We start from the raw sequence: 24,542 nt of genomic DNA, 5'->3' as shown, positions 1-24,542 counted from the left end.
TCACTTGACTAGCATAATGACATCTAGATTACAAGCATCATCATATGAATCTCAATCATGTAAGGCAGCTCATGAGATTATTGTATTGAAGCACATAGGAGAGAGATGAACCACATAGCTACCGGTACAGCCCCGAGCCTCGATGGAGAACTACTCCCTCCTCATGGGAGCAGCAGCGGTGATGAAGATGGCGGTGGAGATGGCAGCGGTGTCGATGGAGAAGCCTTCCGGGGGCACTTCCCCGCTCCGGCAGGGTGCCGGAACGGAGACTCCTGTCCCCCGGATCTTGGCTTCGCGATGGCGGCGGCTGCGGAAGGTTTTCCGTATCGTGGTTCTTCGTCTCGGGGTTTTCGCGACGGAGGCTTTATATAGGCGAAGAGGCGGCGCAGGAGGGTCGAAGGGGTGGCCACACCATATGGCGGCGCGGCCGGGGCCCGGGCCGCGCCGGCCTATGGTCCGGGGGCCCGAGTGCCCCCCTCCGGTCCTTCCCGGGTGTTCCGGATGCTTCCGGTGAAAATAGGAACCCGGGTCTTGATTTCGTCCAATTCCGAGAATATTTCGTTACTAGGATTTCGAAACCAAAAACAGCAGAAAACGGAACGGGCACTTCGGCATCTTGTTAATAGGTTAGTTCCAGAAAATGCACGAATATGACATAAAGTGTGCATAAAACATGTAGGTATCATCAATAATATGGCATAGAACATAAGAAATTATCGATACGTCGGAGACGTATCAAGAGACTGTGAGCTTGTTACTCTTGGAGGGAGACCTCCTAGTTGGCTTGGCGGTTGGTGCTCCGGTGATCTCTTCAAGAAGATTGTGAAGAGGCCCGGGCTTCTCCTTCGTGGATCTTGTGAAGTGGTTGTGGAGCTTGCCATCTCCGGAGCGGAGGAAAAGCTAACCATAAGGAAAGGGCCATTATCCTTCGTGGGTGTGGTTCGGAGAATAGGGTGAGCCTTCGTGGCGCGGGGAATCCTTCGTGCGACCTCCACTCCTCCAAACGTGACGTACCTTGTTGCAAAGCAAGGGAACACGGGAATACATCCTCGTCTCCGCGTGCCTCGGTTATTTCTATACCCGAGCTCTCTTTCCTTGTGATAGCCATCGTGCTTGAAGTACATATATCTTGCTATCACTTGTGCTACATATATCTTGTACCTATGTTGCTTAGCTCTAGTTGCTATTGTTACACTTAGTTGAGCTTAGCATATTTAGGGTTTGTGCTTGTAAACTAAACGATAGTTTAATTCCGCATTCTTACAAGACAAATCCGCAAGAGTTTGTAATTGCCTATTCACCCCCCCCCCCTCCTAGGCGACATCTCGATCTTCCACTCTTCCACGGGGATGGTTATCGGCGTTGCATCTGACTCTTCCACGGGGATGGTTGTGCTGCCTGCAACTTCGCCAGGGTCCCCTGGTTCCCCGACATCCGTGCTGCGTGTGGCTTCTTTGACTGTAAGGCCCCTCTTTCTTTTTCTTGTAGTTCATTGATGTGGTAGTGCTTAAAGATGTGGATGTGGTAGTTCATTGATGTTGTTGTGCTTAAGGATGTGGATGTGGATGTGGTAGTTCATTGATGTGCTAGTGTTTGTCATGTAGACGATCATACCATTGGGCTCCCCTGATCTTTCTGCTCCTACTGTGAATGCTCATCATTGTGTGTTTCCAAGCAAAGCTGTCATGGTTTGGAGACCTGAGATTTCAGAGTTTGTGCTCAACCGGTTGGTTCAGCTCGTCCATAGCGGTGTCTATTTTAACCTGTGATTCAAAGAGGAGTATATGAAGAAGGTAGCTACTGATGTTCTTGCATTCGCTTGCATACATGTGACCACAATTCAGATCTACAACCACATAAGAAACTGGAGGACCAAGTGGAGCGTCATACTCATGATGAAATCCGATCGCACTCTGGACTGGAACGAGGATTGTTGCTTCTTCTATGCTACTGATGAAGAGACGACGCATGAGTACATTCAGGTAGTAAGCTTCATTGAGTTCCTTCATAGATCTGAAAGTATATCATTGTCATCCGCACTAACAGTTGTTCCTTTTGTATTGCAGCGCTACCCGGGGCATCATCAGTATGTCGGGACCCCGATCACGAACTATACTCAGGTGAAGACAATCTTCACGCCCCGGTTTGTCTACATGGCGCAAGTTCCAACCCAACTTGCTGCTCAGGGCAATCGACTACATTGTAGATAATGAATAAGAGTATGCCGGGTATCGTAAGCTGCAGCCATCGAAGAGGAGGAGCTGGCTTAGGACCTGGCTACGCAAGCAGTTTCCTGCTTAGTGCTTCTGCTTCCTTCGTCGTGATCTGCTGATTTGGGGGAGGTGCTCTCATATCCCTCCATTAGCTAGGACTTGCTTGAACCCGATCCCCGGTCTGTAATGATAAATTTATTCGAGGTGGTATATACTAACCCCTCGTGTGATGAACATGTGATGCATCACGAAGCATAGTTGTTTTGCTCGTGATGCATCGCCCAATAGGGTAAGTACTTGCTGTGTATTATCAACTACGTTTGATGAACTAAATCTAGCTAGCTCAATGCGTTGTTATTCAGTTACTAGTACTGGGTAATCTCACCACTCTAAGAGAAGGAGTTACCAGAGCATGCTCATATGTGCAACTAAATAGGGTGTGCGCACGAGAAAATAATGATGTGCAACCATAATCGTATGTGCAGGCACCCAAATAATGGGAGCTAGCTTCTCTCTCCGGTGCAGAAAAAACCACACGGCCAACCAAATGACATGGGCGCGTTTTATGGTATATGCTTTGTTTGCAAATGCGGAGGCACTCTCATCTCATCATCAGTGGTACATGAATTAAGCTCAAGCTACCAAGCGCGCCCTATACGATAGATATCCACGGGACAGAATCACGTTCGGTCGTACGGAACGGTTGGGAGGCACTCGTCATGATTGTATACCTTACTTGTTGAGCTAGCGCTGGCACGCAGGACTACGTCTGATGGCTTTGAATTCGTGATCGACCAGCGGATACATGGGCCACAATGCATGTCGGGGACCGATCAGCGGTGTACGGACAGCAGCTAGTCCCTGGTCATTAATTCACGAATGATGAATGATGATGACGACCCAGTGTTATAGCTAGTGCTGCCGTGCCGGTGCCGAGATGGATGTAAGAGCAAGTATAATAAGTTCTAGTCAGCTGGCTATAAGGGTTAAAATAATATATTCATGCTTAGTTGGAGGAGAGAGAGGAGGAGAGAGAAGAGGAGTGGGCTCACGCAATATGCAGAAGTTCACTAGACATGCTTCCTGAAGCGACTTTGTGAGAGTGAAATGTGGGCCATCCATTGATAAAGTAGTACATGATTATAGCTCACTATTATACATGTTGGCTCTATGTTAGCTACAAATGACATGGCACATGCCTTATAGCCAATGAACTGGCTATACTATTAAACTTGCTCTAAGCTAGCGACATGGACGTGGTACTCGACATGCATGACTTGTCAGGCTTCTTTCTTTGGATACTAGATCGACCGAGTTTATACCTGTAGTATGTATAAATGGCGGGACTGAGTGGGACAAACACAAAAAATATGCAATATGTGGTTGGCCGGCTCGGCTCGTGGAGGTCGATATATCTGTCCAGCCAAAACCTAATTAATCGACCATCTTGCGTGAAATCTGCCACGCAGACCACGGAGCGTGCTGTGTAGTATATATGGAGTTTATATATGTAGCCCTTGAAATGGAGAAGCAAGCAATAGATTCACGGGATCGTTCCTTGAAATGATGAAGTGCAGGCAGGGGCAGAGCATTCGGTTTAGGAACCGGCAAGCAGGTCTCGTTTACTCGGGTGCGCGGCCAGAAATACCCACCCGTAAATACCAACTGCCGGCTCAGAACAAGCTCGACCACCACAACACTGCTACTAGGCCAACACAAACTAAAACAGAGACTACATATAAACGAAAAAAAAATAAAAGCGAGGCAAGAGGCGTATCAGATACTGTACTTATTTTCTGTCGCGAATATACTGGTAGGATATACCCAGAAATAAGTTGAAATACCATCCAGGCGTGTTCCAGGCTAGTAGAAAAACGAAACAGCGTGGTCGTACGCACATATTCTACGGACAGCACAGGCACGTCGCAGTCCGAGATTCCGGCAGCTGGCCTGGCCCCGCCGTCGCGGTCGAGGCGGACCAGCGACCGTTCCGTACGAGCCGGACTACGGACGCGGCACGGCACGCGCGCGCGGGTGACGGCAGCGGCCCGGCCCACCTCAGCTGCGACTGGGATGGAGCGGTCGGGGTCGGGTTCGGAGCGTGCGAGACCAACCGTCTGGGGTTGGGTGGGTGTGGCGAGTTAAAGAGGGCGCAAAGGTGGGCACGATGGGGTCCGCCGCACCGGCTTTCTGTCTAGTGGTACCCGCCGGGTACACCGAACGGTACCTGCGCGTACCTCCGCTCCATTCACAGATTCGCCCATTGCTAAGGGCATCTCCAACGGCTTGACCCATTTTAGCGTCCGAAAATGTCCGTACGTGTCCGTTTGAGTCGGCCGTAATAGTCGAAATCGGTTGCGCGTCTGTTTGCGTCGGGGGTGGCTTCAACGGCTCGATGCATTTTTTTTTCACGAATCATTTTTTTAACGTGAAAACATAATTTACATAGTTTAACACATTAAAATAAAACCTAAACGCATGCGCCTACTGCTGCTCCTCGTCGCTGTCGAGCACGATGAGGTCTGGTACCGTCCAGGGCCAGTTGGATACCGCCATAACATACGCCGGGCGCGCCGGCAGTGCTTGAGGTGGATGCGCCCAGGGCTGTGGCGGCAGTGGAGGCGCCCATGGCTGTGGCGGCGGTGGAGGCGCCCAGGGCTATGGCTGTGGCGGCGGTGGAGGGGCCCAGGGATGTGGCGGCGGTGGAGGAGCCCAGGGGTTGTACATCGGCGGTTGTGGCGCGACCGAGTCATGTAGCGCCAGTCGTAGGGCTTCATCCTCCGACAGGCCCGTCGACATGAAGCCGGTAGCGTAGCGGGGCAGCGGCAGCTACACAAGTGGATCGTTCTCGGACACGAGGACGCCGAACTTCGCCATCTCATCGTCTGTCATGTTGTCCGAGAACTCGAAGTTGCGGCCCTTCGCCATGGCCAGCTGCCATTCCTAGAAGACGACCGCCACGTAGTCGTCGCTGTCGTCCTTGACCTCCTCGTTGTGGTACGCCAGCACCTCGATATAGTCGTGGTCGTCGTCGTATTCATCGTCGTCGTGGTCGTCGTTGTACAGCGCATGCGTCGGCGCCTGCTGTCTTCGAGGACGAGGCGGCGGTGGACGGTCGAAGGGAAAGTCCCTGTCGCCCATGAAGCCCACCCTCCTCCTCCGATCCCTCTCGGTCGAGAGATACGTACGCCAGCTATCGGAGTCGATGGCGTACGCCGGATAGTTTTTCTCTGCTTGTCTAGCTCAAACCAATCCTCGAATGGTTTATATGTTTTCAAAATTGTAATGCATCTAAAACCATCAAACTTGTCGAGGGGTGCATTATAGTCCTCAAACTTAGAAATTGCTCACCTTTTCCCTCAAACTTGCTAAAACGGATGAACATGTTTATACATTTCCTTAAGTGTGATGTTGTCTGTCTTAATCGTGCTATCGATTGTTTTACATATTTTAGAACTAATTGTTTTTAGAGCACAGTCCACAATCCACGTCAAATCGTTACCAAAAGCACATTAAGTGTTAGAATGGACATTTCAAGGAAAAAAGAGTCAACATGGTTATTGGGGAAGTTACTCGAGGATAAACCACTTTGGTTCTCGTAAAGAAGATATTAACGTCAACCCGAGGGGAAACATTCTCGCTACTAAAGATACATTTTGCCGGTTCATATATCTCACATAAACATTCTCGCTACTAAAGAAACATCTTGTGAAGTATCTAACATCAATGAGAATCAACATGTAGTTTGATGGTAAGCAGGATATTGATACGCCCAAACAATAAGGGATCAAATATCAGGTTCAATGCTTTGGTGTCTCATAAAGTGGAATAAGAACGAAGTTTCTAGCAATTGGAAGATCATTTGGTGACTTAGTCAATCTGAAGCCCTAGTGGCCCGGCATTTTGGATGTGCTCAAATACTAGAGTGTGTGTGTGTGTGTGTTTATAGAGGTAAGTGTACAAAAATATATGTGAATGTCTTGGTCTGTGCTCTAACGTTGATATTAAAATTGTTTCTCAATGTGTTTGTACCATTTCTATGGTTTGGATTATCATAAATAAGTTGTATCTAGATAAAATAGAGTAAATTAATTTAAATCAGAGGAAGTACGTGTATTTATATAGGTGAGCGCAAAACATATGTGTGACGGGTGAGTGTCCGCTTCTGTACTATAAAGTTGGTATTACAAATGTTACTCAATGTGTTATTGGTTAGGCTGGTTATAGTGGTAGTATCATAGGTAGTATCATGTATTTTAAACCACAAAAATGATGATGTAACATCTAATTAAGGAGGAGAGATAAGATTAGAGTACTTAGCATATGTGGATACTTTATCATAGCGCATGTTGCGAGAAAAGTAAATGGAAAATAAATCTTGTACGTAGATTTACACTGAGATTCTACAAAACAATAAATTTAAAATTTCATAATACTACTCTATAATACCACCCACTATAGAGATAGTATCATACTCATGATATTACTATATGATACTATGCACTATGACCGGTCTAACATTGCTATGGTTTGGATTATCATTAATTTATGGCAAGCATCAGGTGGAGGCAGTGTGTGTTGGCGTAACAATAACTGACACTAACATTTGATGGATAACCGAGAAAACAAGTAAAAAAGGCAGGAAAAGTGGTAGCGAGCACTAGCCCCTACCCTATAAAGCAGGGAGGAGCGCACCACCCCGACCCAGTACGACTAGTCTACTGCAAACGCCTTGACCCTTGAGCTTTCCCTCCCCAACGCCAAGAAACCATCTTTCCTCCTCCCTCCACCTCCCCGCCGCCGCCTCCACCCCACAGCGCCACCATGAAGCGCCTCTTCAGACGGCTCTCCCGCGTCGCAGCGGTCGACTCCTCCTCCGCCACGACAGCCTACCGCCAGCTCCGGACCCCGAAGCAGGCTCCTCCCTCCGGCGGCGGCGCGAAGGTGCCGCAGGGGCACGTGCCGGTGTGCGTCGGCGAGGAGGGCGGGCCCGTGGAGCGGTTCGCCGTGCGCGCGGACCTCCTCGGCCGGCCGGCCTTCGCGGCGCTCCTCATGCGCGCCGCCCAGGAGTACGGGTACGGCCACCCCGGCGCGCTCCGCATCCCCTGCCCCGTCGCCGACTTCCGCCGCCTCCTCGTCCGCCTCTCCTCCGACGACCCCTTCGCCGCCGATTTCTAGGCGTCCGCTCCGCCCTTCTTGGCCTGCCGCTGGAGAATCTGCCCTTCATTCCGCAGATTTACCCCTGGGCAATGTACAATTGTACGTACAGAGGCAGGCCGAGGAAGAGGCGCTGGAGCGAGGGCAGTGTTGGGGATTTCCTCCTGCAGCCTTGTAGTAACTTTTTTTTCTTACTGCAAGCATGAGCTGAATGGAAGAACTAATAGGTGTTCCTTTTTCACCCCTTCTAGTTCTAGGAATTTCAGTGTAAGGGAGATGCTAGTGTGTGAGTGTTGTGCTAGGGGATTTTGAGGTGTTCTTCAGTGTTTAACCATATAGTACTAGATGTGATCTTTATGCTGGTTTCATGCCATATTGTTGCTGAGGTACTAGCAGTAATTTTTATTAGTACTACATTGCTGTCAACTTTGGCTATGATCCAGATCCGTTTGTTGTTAACTTGGGCTATGACATTTGAAATGAAACGCCGGAATCGCACTTAAGTCGTGCAAAGTTTGTTATGAACTTGGGTGCTCTCTCTCATAATTTATTAGACGTGCGTATACCATAAGTCGCAAATTTAATGAAGTTAACATTAGTTATATGTTATAAAAGTTATATTATTGGAAAGTTTAAATATTTTATTTTTAATATTATAATTTTTATATTATATAATTTAAATTATATAGATTAATTTGATGACCTAGAGATACGGGGTGAAACGGAGGGAGTATGACATTTGAAACGAAACGCCGGAACTGTACTTAAATTCTGCAATGATTGTTCTGAACTTCGGCTATGGTCTTTGAAACGAAACGCTGGAATTACACTTAAATTCTACTACAAAGATGGTTCAAAACCCCTGAGATATAAATTTTGAAACGTTATCTTCAGCTTGCCTTTACTGCATCGCATTGCGTTTTGGGCTGGGGCGAGTTAACGCCGGTGAAAGCTTGCGGTGGCAACCGATGCTATGTTGGTGGTCCGGGCAAAGATAGCAAGATACTGATTAAAACGGAATCTGCCACGAGATGAAATGCTCCTGTAGAAATGCAGTTTTATTACAAGCATCAGGGCAGGCAGTACATTTAGAGCATTTGCACAGCTGGTCTGGTGCAGGAGTAACAATATCTTGAGCCAGACAAGAAAAAACAGGAAAAAACTACAGCCCGAATCTGAATCGCACTCTTCGTTTGTCTCACTGCCCTCTGCCCTGTCATACTGTTCACGAAAATCTGGTTAACATCTTCAGCAATGTTCTTATAGCAAGAGCATTGTTATTGTAGATAAAAGATTTTAAATTTTGCGTTCACTGTGTTTGTCCTATTCTCTTTTACAACGAAACTGATTGCCAGGTTTCAAGTGGATTAACATCTTGGGCTCTTGGCACTTGAGAGAAATATATGAGTATGCAGGTCCAGATCAAGGAAGCATCCTGCAGAATTTCAGTCTTGTACATATCGGTACGGCTGTTAGCTGATCGTCAGGCCGTCATGAGAAGGACGGTTTAGTTTGGCACAGGCTGAAAATAGAGGGAGGCGAGACAGTAATGATTGGTTACTTCAGTGTTTATTCCATTTGTCTCACTAGCCTGTCACAATCTTCACTAAAATTCGATTAGCATCTTCAGCAAGTTTTTGTCAAAACGAATGCCAGCAGGGGGAGGAGCCCTTACGGTATTTATATTAAGGCAGAGGAAGCTATATGCAATCCACTGAGTATTCCCCCGATCCTAATCCGGTTCATTTTTGTCAAGCACATTGTAATTGATGATAAAAGATTGATACATTTAGCAATCCACTGAGTATGTCTTATTCCCTTTGATAACCAAACTTAGTGTTAGGTTTCCGGTGGATTATCAATCTTTCTTGTTAGAGATATACTCCCTCTGATCATATTTAATACTGCAGAGTTGCAGTCTTGTATTAGAACAACGGTTAACTGATGGTCAGGCTGTCATGAGAGGGACGGGTTTTTTTTTTCGAATTTTTCACCGGGGGGAGAGAGCAGGGGGAGAGAGCAGCTCTTGCACAAGCAAAACTACGGGGTGCCTAGGTGAGAGGCCCAGGCGACCGCTTCATCACGCAGCGTGGCCGGAGCACCGAGCTCCCAAAGCGCAGCGTCCTCGCGGCAGATGGAGAGGAGGCGGGGAAGGCTAGCGCGCTCACCGTGGAAGGCAACCCCATTGCGGTGTTTCCAAATATTCTAGCAGAGGAGGATGGTGAGGGTCGAAGTCGCCTTCGAGCGACTTGGAGCGGGAGTGTCGTAGGAGAACAGCCGGCGCACATCCGCGTCGAGCGGGAAGCTCCAGCCGATGGCATCCCAGAAGCGACGCACAAAATGGCACCCAAATGGACGGTTTGGTTTGGCACAAGTGAAACAGAAGGTTATGAGGCGGCAGCGATTGGTTAGTTCAATGTTCATTTACCGGTTCCTTCGTTAAAGTCCGAAACATGGGTGTCCAAGTCTCCCCTGAAGAAAATTGAAGACCAAACATACAAGATGGAGTAATGTACTCCCTCCGTCCCACTAAAGTTGTCGGAAGTTTATTCAAATTGCAACGTATCTAGACACTATTTAGTGATTAGATACGTTCAAATTTAGACAAACTTCATTCATGTTTTATGGGACGGAAGAAGTAGTAGTCCACCAAGTTGACAACCTTGACCCGTCTGTTTCCCCACAAAGTGGAGAAAATAATGTTCCCAATTTCAGCATGCAAGGAAGGTTTCCCTGAAACTTCAGATGTATTGCACCGCCACTGAAATGAAAGATGAGAATAGAAAATGCATTGCTTCAGAAAGAAAATGTGGACTAAGCATGGATCATTATACGACCAAACAAGCTGCAGCCCCATGTGCAGGGATATATTAACCGGTACGAACGGTTGCTGCATAATCGGGTCTTAGTTCAGACAGAAGATTCAACAGTGTCTCACTCCCAGCCTAGTATCCTAACTAAATAGTATATTTCAATCAACTGATCTTGCATTAGTTTTTTATATCATCGTGGGCGTGACTTGGTCGTCGTTATGATTGTGACGGAACCAACTGTCAAACCGAAGTGCCTGAATTTTCCATACATACAGAACATAAAGTAAGCATGTGTACGTATTTCTAGGTTTGGACAGGCGAGGGAAACATAGATATAATCAATATGGTGCTGAAACAATATCTGACGATGCAAGGAGACATACAGCCCATACCATGTTTTAATTCAACTTGGCAAATGTGGGAGGAGAAAAGGTCAGCAACTCGTCACATGGCGAGCAGCAGGTTGCAGCTTGCAACGACAATGGCAGCATCCAGGAAATAGATAACGTTGCCACCGGCAGCTTTTCTCGTTGCATGAAATCGGATCATGGGTATGGATGGATTCAGCGATGCCGTGGTGCAGTGCAGTGCAGTGTAGTGGCTGCATTGAAGGGGGGCACGCCCGTGTAGGTGTAGTCAAAGTTCCAAAGGCAGGCAGACCACAACATGATGCTGGTCTCGGGCTGCTGCTGCCGCTGCCGCCTCATGTGTGTGTCATTTCCAACGGACTGCATCGGGCGTGGCGCAGCGCAACACATGGCGTGGTGGATGCAACGTGGGGAGAACACACCTTGGACAAACAAATGTTTTTCTTTTGATCAGCGGATAATTCTCGCATGTGTTCTCGCATGTCACTTATTAAGGTAATGACGCCCGAATCATCAACAACACACCACCACAAAGAGCATTACCCATCCAACGTCGCCGCCACCGAGAGGCGAGAGGTGAAGGAGCACGAGGACGATGATGCCGCTGCACGCGGTGGGGAGGGGGCGGGAGGAGGAGAGGGGCGCGGCCGCCACCACCAGGATACATCACCACCACAACAACAAATGTGTAACCTGCGTTGCGTCACAAATTCCACGCCTAGCGTCATGCCTTACAAGCATTCTCCACCACCCCCACTAGTCTTTGCCACCAAGGACGGAGAACTCCCGGTGGCGCCGATAGACCCATCTGTGATGGCCGAGGGCGCCAACACTTGCAGTCAGGAAGTGGAGTGCACATAAAGGTGGCCGAGGCTGAACGGCGACCCAGCACTAGGGAACCAACTTGACAAAAATCGGGCCCTAAAGGGCGCATGTGACCGCCTCCCAATCTTGGCCCAGGCTAGGCCTATATCGGACCCAAACGGGCACCACCATTACCTCACCGCTGACCTCCGCCGCCGACATACTAGTCTATAAATCGGACAAGGGAGAATGTAATTCCATTCCCTCAACATTGGTAAAATAGGAAGGTCAAGCAAATTGAGAGAATTTGATTGATTTAACTTCGCTATGTTGGCACGCCATGGCAACGATTGATCAAGCAAAATGAAGCCTTTCGTGCGTAGGTATATGAAGGTTTTTCGACTGTTGTCCTTAGATTCGGGAGATGTTGTTCCTCCGATTGAGCCATAATAAGAACTAGCAATGGATGGCACGGCGGCACGCCGTGCTGACAATGTAATATGATGGTAGTGATATTTTTAAGAACATATTTAAATTAATGGAAGTAATTAATATTTTCTTGTTTGAAAAATAGGTTTTAAGATGGTTCGCAATAAAGTTGTATATAGCATACATTGAAATTAGGTGTATACAATTTTAATCTTGAAGATCAAGTAAATAAGTGGGCATCTAATAATAACTGGTCTCCTTCTTCTATATATACCGGTGGGAGACATGTTTTTGTGTTGAGATTGAACGGTATGTAAAATTTTACCCACATTAACTAAGGCATACAAATAACTCGTAATTAATTTGGACATGGGATACACTTATAGAAGGAGGGCATACAGAAAAACTGTGAACAGGCACACTACAACAGCAGGTTTGCTAGTTTTGGCAAATCGCAGTAAACAAAATTGTAACTCCACGCACGAACCCTATTTTAGCCACCATTACAGTACTTGTTCCAATGAATATGGTAGTAACCAGTTTCATCTCAAGTACACACCACTTGCAAAATGGAACCTATATTACTATCCCGTCGAACTCTCTCATGACTTCTTAAAAAAACATATTCATTATCGCCAATACACCCGAAAAAACTCTGAATATGCAACAATACACCCTATTAATTAAATTCAGTCATGCTCTCAAACATATATGTCTTCCTCATGAAGGGTGATATCATAGTATCCTGGTGGCAGTCATACTTCAAAATCATTGAAAAGTAGAGTTAAGAATGCATCGTCATACTAAATGGAATGCATATCATAAATCCATGTTTTGAGATCAGTTTCCATGTACCGCAGCCTGAATATATCAAATCAACTCTTGTATTCATCTGAACATTCATGGGATAGCTTTATTTTTCATGGTTTTCTAGCTTGTAAAAGTTCTTCTTCTTAGCTTAGGCATTTTATGACTGTGAAGCTCCTGAAAAAGGGAAGTGGAGCAAAAAAAAATTGATTTGTTTCTCTACTATCCAAATAAGTATATGATTTAATGTTCCTTATGTGGCATCTAGCCACCCCTATTCAAAAACTAAGAAGTGAAATGGGATGCAGCAAGACAGGAAGGGCCAATGAAAAAGGCTAAATAATTAAAGCAACTTATCAGTAAGTAACTATTTAGTTCTCTTGCAAAATAAATAAGGATGGATCAGTTTTGTCTTGGGCTTATCTGTTTTATGCTACCTTGGTGAGACCTGGACATTATCGAATCTCGAAAACCGCAAATGGGTAGTGTGCACCCCGTTTGGCCCTGATGGAGATAAAGTGTAGGTTCATTGTTCTCAAAAAGTTAGGAAAAATCGAATGGGTATACTGTAATAGTGAGAGCTACTCTGACATGACATCCATAAGCAGGAACGAACAGACAGTTATCCAAGGAACACCTACATGTAACAGTAGACAAAAACATCGATGCTAAACAAAAAAACAAAGACCCGTCAAAAACCACTTCTGTTTAAAGGAATTGCAGCAGACAGGATCTATGAAATACATTTGCATCCACAAGTCTCCGATTCCACGTTTGGAGCACCCAATTGCTGCAACAAATCAAACAGTTAAGCGAGCACTTGTGACGCTCCTATCAAATAAGCAATGCTGCACTAAAAGCCACTAAGAACTAAGGTTCTGTTTGGCAGCTTAGTTTTTTCTAAGTATTTTGGAAATACAATGGCTATTAAAAATACTACTATTTCACATACTTTGAGGTGTTTGGTACCATTGAGTACTACATCTTCAAAAACTATGTATATCTATAACCATGGATTTTTTTGGAGTATCCAAGAAAGCGGTAACCATCCTTTTTCATAAACTGAGGGACAAAATAGCTTATTTTGCTAACTACATATTTAGTGCCCATGCATAAGAATAATGTAGTGTTGCAGAAATGTAGTCCTTTTTTTTAAAAAAAATCTACCAAGCAGTTCAAATCACTTCCAATTCGAAACTAACCATGAAAGCATATTTAGCGGATGATCTTAATCCCACCACCTACTGGTAATATAATGTGCTGCAGAAATCTAGGATTTCCTATGCATAACTCAAGATGATGAATTTGACGGTAGTTGCACAAAAGCATACCAGTACATACACCAGTGGAAAATATGTAGTGCAAAGCTATTGCATCTTCCACCCTGCACCGAATGAAGTTGTAACAGCATGTCATAAACAAAATATTAAAGCTGACGTTTTCCCTGGAAATATAACTGAAAGAAACATTATTTGTAGGCAGCGCAGTGATGCTCTATAGGAAGAATCAACTCCATGCCCCGGCTGTGCTACCATGACAATCTTGGGTGGCGCACCCACACTGGCGACCCACTACCGACACATCCTTCTCTACTGAAGGAGCATTGCCGTCGGCCGCGCATGCACGGGATGGTGTAGGGAAACTTCAGATTATTTCTGTTCGCTACAGATTTATCTCCGAAGTTGATTGGAAGTCAATGCTTGGAAATCAATCACAAGAGGGCCGAGGACTTCTACGAATCTGTTCTGCTTAATTTTGTTCAAAAGGTTGTGACAGGTTTGATAAAGCAACTCATATATGCCATCACTTCAAAGCATGGAAGAAACTAAATCTAACTCTGAGTGCCTACGTTAAATCACAGTACCCAAGCATGAAGAAACATAGAGATGGTCGTGCTTATCATGAGGCCACATGGGAACAGAAGGCGTTGGTGGTAACTGTATACGACCAAGCCTGCGGTAGATGTAATGAAAATACAATCATTCCTTAGTACAACAACAGAGTATGCAGTAAATCTTACAATATGATGTCCCTATCTAGCAACCATTGTAGATTAGATGCAGTAGTTCTCTGACTTTCTTATCCATTTCAGCATCTTTTAATCCGTGGAAAAATTATGTGAGGCTACTTCAACATTGACAACAACGACAATCAGACAATGTATATTTTATCTAGCAGAAGAAAGGGAACCAAATTATAAGCCTGTCAACAGTTTCAGCTTAAGACTAACAATTTCCTCTTAAGATTAGATGCGGTAGTTCCATGATTTTCTTATCCATTTCAGCATCAATTTTCTCACAACTGAAGATGAAAATCTAAGTAGCGTTTTCCTAGGCTTCCCTGACTGTACCCTGTATTCCTAGGGGTATAGTCATACATTGGCATGCAGTTCCAAGATATTTGAGCCTTGAACTAATGTTCAACCAAACAATTATCTGAAAATGGAAGGCTGTATAAATCCTATAACTGAAGCGTCTCCATGTAGCTAATTATAAACCCCCATCTATCTTGTGGTTCGGCTCATATATTACCAAATTAAATTTGGAAGCCAATAAATCATGCACCATCTAAAAATTGCAGAGAAAGACAGAAAGTAAGTGGAAGAGTTTGGAAGAAAACCCTGTTCCAACCAAACGCAACTTGCAGCGACCTTGATGACGTAGTCGAGCTACACACAAACTGCTGCAACAAAAGGGTCCCGAGACATCTGAGTCTCCTCTCCTTGTTGGGCATGAAAAGCACACAGGAATAAGCCAACAGGAGTGCGGCGCGCTGCCGTGGTTCTCACCAGACCCGTTGTTCCTTTCACCGCTCGAATTTGACCGTGAAGTTCAGGGTCGCGATGGAGGCCAGAGGACGCCACTGGCGGTAACCATGGAGCCAAAACGCGAGGAGACGTTAGCGGTAGCAATGGGGTTGTGATGCCTTCCGCTGCGCTCGCCAACAGAGAGAGAGAGAGAGGTAGATGACGGAGCGGGCGGAGGCTTACCTGAAGAGACGCGCGTGGCAGCTGCCGGAACTGGTTGACACGGCAGTCTCTGTCTTTGTTGTTCCGTGCTCGCAATCCAGCCTCCATGCTAACGGGTCGCCACCACCCAAGTACCACCCGAGGTCAGGCGGCGGCCAGATCGACGGGTGTCGCCGCCAACACCACTGAGTACTGGGCGCTGGCCGGGATCGAAATTTCCCCTCACGCCGCCGTACTGTGAGCTCTTGAACTGAGGCCCGCACCGGCTCTCGGCTTCGTGGAGATGGCGCCCCTCGACTCCACCGCGAGCAGCTCGTCGGCGGAGGCCGCGAAGAAGGACATCGCGAGGGGCAGGACTGACGGGCGTGGGCGTGGCCCAAGGGACGCATGGTCGGGTGCACCCAATCGCCGCGTGAGAGCGGGTTCTAGCATGGTGGAGTCAAGGCAGGTGAGATTCGAGAGAGAAGAGGATGGTGCCGGCCTTCCGCGGAGGCATGGGAGGGGATCTGTAGGTGGCGCCGCTCGTCCTTCCGGATGATCCGCTGCTGAAAATTTTGGAGAAGATACGTGGGGAAGAGAAATACGGAGGATAAGAGTCGAGAAAGGGCACGTGGCCCTGGAAGACCAGGCAACGTGTAATCAGAAGATGGTAGCCAGAAGCCCCCCGACAACTTGTGCAGATCTCATGTATCACTCTGTCCCACTATCTTTTAGCTACGGTCACATTACCGAAACATCCAGAAGTAATGAGTCGTTAGCATATGAGTTCTAAGCTTCCTCCAAAAATCCTATAGAGCACCAAAAGTGCACACAGAAAAGCATCATGTAAATCAATCACAAAGTCACCTACGTGTAATCACAGAGTTAATCCAAAAGAAAATTCAAAACTCTCACAAAAAAGAAACTTGTTAACGTTTAGTATAGTACTTATATAATCAATGTGCACCTCCAATTATTGGCCTACCATACCCTAGAATATGCTATTCAGAGTCCTCCGCTATGTGGCTCATGCATTCTTGAGACCGCATTACTCCCCACTCATAGGCACCTCCAGTAATCCCTTTGGTTGAGGCATCGAATGGAGAACCCCGAACAAGAAAGGGAGTGCATTCCTTTTCATTCGATTTCAAGTAGATATACTACGTCTTTAACTTTTTTTGAGAAATACTTCGCTGCATTTATATTAAACCGGAAGAGCACCCTCATGTGCTAACAAGTTCACAATCAACTCTGGTGGATACTACAACAAGGTGTTACACTGCGCTAAACCATTACACGATCTACGAACATGACGAACTGTAAACGCCACGAAACTCTTCAGCAGATCCTTGATCTCTTCGACCAGTGGCCCGTGCACCGAACGGTCCATGTCGTTGCTTCGAAGCTTCGTTATCGCAGTAAGGCAATCTGATTCTAAGGCTAATTCTCTCAACCCCTCTATCCCTTGCAAGTTCCAACGCCAGCTTACACGCCAAGAGTTCGGCCCTCTCCGGATCAGAAATAGACTGTAAAAAACGGCATGCTCCAGCCTGGAACCCGCATGGTGGTCTCGAATTACCGCACCACACCCACCCGTTTCTGTCACCTTCAAGAACGCACCATCCGCATTTGCCTTGTGCCAGCTGACATAGGCACACCCAATGGGCCTGCCGAAAGTGGTACCCGGGGTTTAATGAAGGTCCACAACCCAAAGAATAAGAAGATTCGGAAGCCCAAGATATTGTTAAGCAAAGTTAGAGTTGTAATAGAAGTTATCGTTTGTAATCTTGCGGGACGGGTTAGAAACCCTCCCGGAATCTGTAAACTTGTGTATTACGAAACCCTCGACTCCACCTCCTATATAGGGGGGGGGGGGGTCGAGGGACAGAGAAATGGATCGAATCTATTGTCTCACAAACCCTAGTTTCTACATTGTCGAGCATTTTTCGGCTGAAACCTTCGAGATCTACTTGCCCTCTACATCCAACGAAACCCTAGTCTACAATCCGTAAGCATTGACAAGTTAATCCCTTGTCACCAGCCCGCATCCGGTTGGAGCTGATACGTCCCCGACGTATCCATAATTTCTGTCGTTCCATGCTTGTTTTATGACAATACTTACATGTTTTGCTTGCACTTTATGATGATTTCATGCGTTTTCCGGAACTAACCTATTAACAAGATGCCACAGTGCCAGTTCCTGTTTTCTGCTGTTTTTGGTTCCAGAAAGGCTGTTCGGGCAATATTCTCGGAATTGGACGAAATCAACTCCAAACCTCCTATTTTTCCCGGAAGGCTCCAGAACACCGAAGAAGAGTCGGAGAGGGGCCAGAGGGCCACCACACCATAAGGCGGCGCGGCCTAGCCTGGGCCCGCGCCAGCCTAGGGTGAGGCGCCCCCAGGTGCCCCCCTGCGCCGCCTCTTCGCCTATAAAATCCCCTTCGACCTAAAAACGTAGTACAACGAAACTCCAGAAAGACTCCAGGGGCGCCGCCACCGTCGCGAAACTCCAATTCGGGGGACAGAACTCTCTGTTCCGGCACCCTGCCGGGACGGGGAAGTGCCCCCGGAAGCCATCTCCATCAACGCCATCGCCTCCATCATGCTCCGTGAGTAGTTCCCCCATGGACTACGGGTTCTAGCAGTAGCTATGTCGGTATACTCTCCTCCATGTACTTCAATACAATGATCTCATGAGCTGCCTTACATGATTGAGATTCATCCGATGTAATCGGTGTTGTGTTTGTTGGGATCCGATGGATGATACATTATGATTAGTCTATCTATAAAGTTTGTGAAGTTATTGTTGCTTGCAATCTTGTTATTCTTAATGCTTGTCACTAGGGCCCGAGTGGCATGATCTTAGATTTGAGCTCTATACTTATTGCTTAGATTGTATCTACAAGTTGTATGCACATGTCACTGTCCGGAACCAATGGCCCCGAAGTGACGAAATCGGGACAACCGGAGGGGATGGCGGTGATGTGAGGATCACATGTTTTCACGGTGTGTTAATGCTTTGCTCCGGTACTCTATTAAAAGGAGTACCTTAATATCCGAGTAGTTTCCCTTGAGGCCCGTGCTGCCACCGTACTGGTAGGACAAAAGATGTTGTGCAAGTTTCTCATTGCGAGCACGTACGACTATATACGGAAAACATGCCTACATAATTAATAAGCTCGATGTTCTATCTTAATGCTTTGATTCCTATCAATTGCCCAACCGTAATTTGTTCACCCAACACTTGTCACTTGTTATTGGAGAGTTACCACTAGTGTAGATCGCTGGGAACCCCGGTCCATCTCTCATCATTATATATTCGTTCTACATGTCATTGGAAGTAGTATCAACTATCTTCTCGGTGCCATTGCTCTCATATTGCTATTACTCGCTGTCGTGTTACCGTTACTACTGCTCTCATATTACTGCTACTTTCACATCACCTCTGTTGCTAGTGCTTTTCCAGGTGCAGCTGAATTGACAACTCAGTTGTTAAGGCTTATAAGTATTCTTTACCTCCCCTTGTGTCGAATCAATAGATTTGGGTTTTACTTCCCTCGAAGACTATCGCGATCCCCTATACTTGTGGGTCATCAAGACTGTTTTACGGCGCCGTTGCCGGGAGGCATAGCTCTACTCATAAGTTCACCTGGGGAGTACACTCTACCTCTCTCTCGTTTTATTTTATTTTGTTTTGCTTAGTTTACTTTTGTCTAGTTTATTTGTGCTTAGTTTATTTCTGTATAGTATTATTTTGCGTAGTTTACTTTTGCTTAGTTTATTTTTGTCTTGTTTTATTTGTCTCATATACCCAAAAATTCATAAAAATTTGAAAAACCAAAAAATTAAAAACTCGTCGTTATGGGAGAACCTACAACCTACTTGGAGCTTATAGAATGTTATAATAATTATAGAGAATCAAGAACTGGTAAAATAATGAGTGCTATGATAGAGAAATTAAATACAATTGCTAGAATCTTGCTTAGACGCCATGATATAAACTGTTGCTCTCAACAGGATACTAAACATCTTAAATTTCAATGTGGCTTTAGTGAGGAATTTTTTATTAATAACTATAACCGGAATTGCTATATTCATTATGGGTTCGAAGAGGTAGAACAATTTGTCTTATTTATGGGAGCCTCCGAGATAGAATCCTTCATGGTTGAGAATTATGAAACTTGTGCTATTTGTAAGGACCTTAAAGATTATGTCTCTACTATCCTTAATTCTTGCATAGAATGCTACGAGTAGGAATCCTTATATCCTTGATTATAAAGAGAGACACATTAATGCACAAGAATGCACTCACAATTTGCAGGAATCGGTGGAAGAAGAAACTGATGAACTCGAAAGCTCATTGGATGAAAAAGAGGAGGAAATTGATGAAATTGAAAGCTCATTGGATGAAAAGGAAGAGGAGAGCGACGAACAAAAGGAGGAAGAATGGATTAGCTACCCATGCCAACCTTCTAATGAGAGTAACTCTTTATCTCTTACACTATTTGATTGTCCTCCATGCTTACCGGAAGAGGTTGAATGTTATGTTCCTGTGGATTCTCTTGAAATATTCCCTATGAGTAAAACTTGTGAGAATAATTATGCTACTGTTATTTATGATAATCCATGCTACTTTGATAAATCTTATGATAATGCTTTGTTTGTGCTCGATATCGAAATGCATGGTACTAAAGAATTTTGCGTAGCAAATGTTTATGATAAAGCTCTAGATGATGGTCCTATGTTACTTGATAATATTAATTGTACTACTAATGAAAATGGGATTGGAGAGTTATTGACTTTATCTATGTGTCCCATATCTCTTGAGATTGATCAACTACCTTGTTATATTATTAATAAAAGTAAGTTTGAAAGTTTTAATTCCACTATTCTTGAACTTGATAAAAATTATGTGTTTGGAAATCATGAAAAGTATGCTGCATGTGATAGTTATATTGTTGAGTTTGTTCATGAAGCTACTGAAAATTATTATGAGAGAGGAAAATATGGTTGTAGAGATTTGCATGGTACTAAAACACCTCTCTATATGCTTAAAATTTTGAAGTTACACTTGTTCTATCTTCCTATGCTTGTTACTTTGCTTTTCATGAACTTGTTTATTTACAAGATTCCTTTTTATAGGAAGCATGTTAGGCTTAAATGTGTTTTGAATTTGCCTCTTGATGCTCTCTTTTGCTTCAAATACTATTTCTTGCGAGTGCATCATTAAAACTGCTGAGCCCATCTTAATGGCTATAAAGAAAGCAACTTCTTGGGAGATAACCCATGTGTTATTTTGCTACAGTACTTTGTTTTATATTTGTGTCTTGGAAGTTGTTTACTACTGTAGCAACCTCTCCTTATCTTAGTTTTGTGTTTTGTTGTACCAAGTGAAGCCTCTAATCGAAGGTTGATACTAGATTTGGATTTCTGCGCAGAAACAGATTTCTATCTGTCACGAATCTGGGCTGTTTTCTCTGTAGGTAACTCAGAAAAATATGCCAATTTACGTGCGTGTTCCTCAGATATGTACGCAACTTTCATTAGTTTTGAGTTTTCTGATTTGAGCAACGGAAGTATTTATTTAAAATTCGTCTTTACTGGCTGTTCTGTTTTGGCAGATTCTGTCTCTCGTTTTTTGCATTGTCTCTTGTGGACTTTAAGCAAGGCTTTCTAGACATAGAGGGCTGTAGCTAATGTTTTATTGAGTTCTTGCAATGTGCCACTACAGGACCAAGGTGGATTCAAATTTTTTGAGTACTAACCCCTCTAATGAAGTTTATGAGAAGTTTGGTGTGAAGGAAGTTTTCAAGGGTCAAGAGAGGGGGATGATATATGATCAAGAAGAGTGAAAAGTCTAAGCTTGGGGATGCCCCCGTGGTTCATCCCTGCATATTTCAAGAAGACTCAAGCGTCTAAGCTTGGGGATGCCCAAGGCATCCCCTTCTTCATCAACTTATCAGGTTCCTCCCCTGAAACTATATTTTTATTCAGTCACATCTTATGTGCTTTACTTGAAGCGTCTGTGTGTTTTTATTTTTGTTTGTGTTTGAAGAAATTCGGATCCTAGCAATCCTTGTTTGGGAGAGATACACGCTCCGCTTTTTCATATGAACACTTGTTCTTCGTTTTATTTTTAATGTTCAATGATAAAAGTTGGAAGCTACAATACTTATCTTTATTTGGTTGGAAGCAGAAAATGCCTCATATGTCTTGGATAATTTGATACTTGGCAATTGTTTTAAGCTCTCAAGTAGATCATAAGTTTTTGCATGTAGTTTAAACCTATTAGTGGAGAACTACCGTAAAGCTTGTTAAAATTGGTTTGCATAATTGATCTCTCTTAAGGTCTAGATATTTTCTGGTAAAAGTGTTTGAGCAACAAGGAAGACAATGTAGAGTATTATAATGCTTGCAATATGTTCTTATGTAAGTTTTGCTGTACCGGTTCATACTTATGTTTGCTTCAAACAACCTTGCTAGCCAAAGCCTTGTACTGAGAGGGAATACTTCTCGTGCATCCAAAAACCTTGAGCCAAAACCTATGCCATTTGTGTCCACCATACCTACCTACTATGTGGTATTTCCTGCCATTCCAAAGTAAATTGCTTGAGTGCTACCTTTAAACAATTCAAAATTTATCACCTCTGATTTGTGTCAATGTTTTATAGCTCATGAGGAAGTATGTGGTGTTTTATCTTTCAATCTTGTTGGGCAACTTTCACCAATGGACTAGTGGCTTCATCCGCTTATCCAATAATTTTGCAAAAAGAGCCGGCAATGGGATTCCCGAGTCCCAAATTAATTAACAAAAATAGACACTCCTCCATGGTATGTGATTGTTGGACGGCACCCGAAGGATTCGGTTAGCCATGGCTTGTGTAAGCAAAGGATGGGAGGAGTGTCATCATAATAAAACTAAAATAAAAAGGCACTCCTTAATGGTATGAGATTGTTGGCAGGCACCCGAGGATTCGGTTAGCCATGGTTTGTGAAAGAAAGGTTGGAAGGAGTGCCACCCAAAAATAAAATAAAATGGGAGCCGCTCTTTGAAGGTTTGTCTGGCAAGGGGGTTAGAGTGCCCACTACCATTCGTTGACAACAACAAACACCTCTTAAAACTTTACTTTTATGCTCTCTATATGTTTTCAAAACCAAAGCTCTAGCACAAATATAGCAATCAATGCTTCCCTCTGCGAAGGGCCATTCTTTTACTTTTATGTTGAGTCAGTTTACCTACTTCCTTCCATCTTAGAAGAAAACACTTGTGTCAACCGTGCATTGATTCTTACATACTTGCTTATTTGCATTCATCATATTACTTTATGTTGACAATTATCCATGAGATATGCATGTTGAAAGTTGAAAGCAACCGCTGAAACTTATATCTTCCTTTGTGTTGCTTCGATGCCTTTACTTAGAACTTATTGCTTTATGAGTTAACTCTTGTGCAAGACTTTTGATGCTTGTCTTGAAAGTACTATTCATGAAAAGTTTTGCTATATGTTATCTATTTGTTAGAAACTATAGATCATTGCCTTGAGTTACTTCATTCATTTCATATGCTTTGTAATAGTATGATCAAGGTTATGTAAGTAGCATGTCACTACAGAAATTATTCTTTTTATCGTTTACCTGCTCGGGACGAGCAGGAACTAAGCTTGGGGATGCTGATACGTCCCCGACGTATCCATAATTTCTGTCGTTCCATGCTTGTTTTATGACAATACTTACATGTTTTGCTTGCACTTTATGATGATTTCATGCGTTTTCCGGAACTAACCTATTAACAAGATGCCACGGTGCCGGTTCTCGTTTTCTGCCGTTTTTGGTTCCGTAAAGGCTGTTCGGGCAATATTCTCGGAATTGGACGAAATCAACGCCAAACCTCCTATTTTTCCCGGAAGGCTCCAGAACACCGAAGAAGAGTCGAAGAGGGGCCAGAGGGCCACCACACCATAAGGCGGCACGGCCTAGCCTGGGCCCGCGCCAGCCTAGGGTGAGGCGCCCCCAGGTGCCCCCCTGCGCCGCCTCTTCGCCTATAAAATCCCTTTCGACCTAAAAACGCAGTACCAATTGACGAAACTCCAGAAAGACTCCAGGGGCGCCGCCACCGTAGCGAAACTCCAATTCGGGGACAGAACTCTCGTTCCGGCACCCTGCCGGGACGGGGAAGTGCCCCGGAAGCCATCTCCATCAACGCCATCGCCTCCATCATGCTCCGTGAGTAGTTCCCCCATGGACTACGGGTTCTAGCGAGTAGCTATGTTGGTATACTCTCCTCCATGTACTTCAATACAATGATCTCATGAGCTGCCTTACATGATTGAGATTCATCTCGATGTAATCGGTGTTGTGTTTGTTGGGATCCGATGGATGATACATTATGATTAGTCTATCTATAAAGTTTGTGAAGTTATTGTTGCTGCAATCTTGTTATTCTTAATGCTTCTCACTAGGGCCCGAGTGGCATGATCTTAGATTTGAGCTCTATACTTATTGCTTAGATTGTATCTACAAGTTGTATGCACATGTCACTGTCCGGAACCAATGGCCCCGAAGTGACAGAAATCGGGACAACCGGAGGGGATGGCGGTGATGTGAGGATCACATGTTTTCACGGTGTGTTAATGCTTTGCTCCGGTACTCTATTAAAAGGAGTACCTTAATATCCAGTAGTTTTCCTTGAGGCCCGGCTGCCACCGGCTGGTAGGACAAAAGATGTTGTGCAAGTTTCTCATTGCGAGCACGTACGACTATATACGGAAAACATGCCTACATAATTAATAAGCCTGATGTTCTATCTTAATGCTTTGATTCCTATCAATTGCCCAACTGTAATTTGTTCACCCAACACTTGTCACTTGTTATTGGAGAGTTACCACTAGTGTAGATCGCTGGGAACCCCGGTCCATCTCTCATCATTATATATTCGTTCTACATGTCATTGGAAGTAGTATCAACTATCTTCTGGTGCCATTGCTCTCATATTGCTATTACCGCT

The 24,542-nt window shown here is 44.8% G+C and overlaps 2 protein-coding genes across 2 annotated transcripts; one reads left to right on the top strand and one right to left on the bottom strand.

Moving 5' to 3' along the window:
• The first annotated feature begins 7,037 nt into the window (after nucleotides 1–7,037).
• LOC124663273 (auxin-responsive protein SAUR71-like) lies at nucleotides 7,038–7,391 on the top strand. Its single transcript, XM_047200998.1, has one exon. The coding sequence runs from the start codon at nucleotides 7,038–7,040 to the stop codon at nucleotides 7,389–7,391; it is 354 nt and encodes a 117-aa protein (XP_047056954.1).
• Nucleotides 7,392–13,013: 5,622 nt separating this feature from the next.
• On the bottom strand, nucleotides 13,014–15,901 carry LOC124663271. Its single transcript, XM_047200997.1, has 4 exons — nucleotides 15,796–15,901; nucleotides 15,581–15,668; nucleotides 13,923–13,975; nucleotides 13,014–13,381 (listed from the first exon to the last, which is right to left on the bottom strand). Exons 1-4 carry the CDS (start codon nucleotides 15,899–15,901, stop codon nucleotides 13,260–13,262), a joined length of 369 nt encoding a protein of 122 aa, XP_047056953.1. The 3' UTR covers nucleotides 13,014–13,259.
• Between the last annotated feature and the right edge of the window lie 8,641 nt (nucleotides 15,902–24,542).

Source organism: Lolium rigidum, chromosome 6 (assembly GCF_022539505.1).
Source record: "Lolium rigidum isolate FL_2022 chromosome 6, APGP_CSIRO_Lrig_0.1, whole genome shotgun sequence".
In the NCBI taxonomy this organism is placed as follows: domain Eukaryota; kingdom Viridiplantae; phylum Streptophyta; class Magnoliopsida; order Poales; family Poaceae; genus Lolium; species Lolium rigidum.
This window is presented reverse-complemented; position numbering and strand designations above follow the sequence as displayed.

What these genes read in the sequence shown, in the direction of transcription:
- LOC124663271 (XM_047200997.1), bottom strand. Translation starts at nt 15,901, where the DNA reads ATGTCCTTCTTCGCGGCCTCCGCCGACGAGCTGCTCGCGGTGGAGTCG. An exon ending in CCTCAGTTCAAGAGCTCACA is followed by an intron (nt 15,669 to 15,795) that starts GTACGGCGGCGT and finishes GCGACCCGTTAG; the next exon opens with CATGGAGGCTGGATTGCGAG. An exon ending in TTCCACTGGTGTATGTACTG is followed by an intron (nt 13,382 to 13,922) that starts GTATGCTTTTGT and finishes GATTTGTTGCAG; the next exon opens with CAATTGGGTGCTCCAAACGT.
- LOC124663273 (XM_047200998.1), top strand. Translation starts at nt 7,038, where the DNA reads ATGAAGCGCCTCTTCAGACGGCTCTCCCGCGTCGCAGCGGTCGACTCC.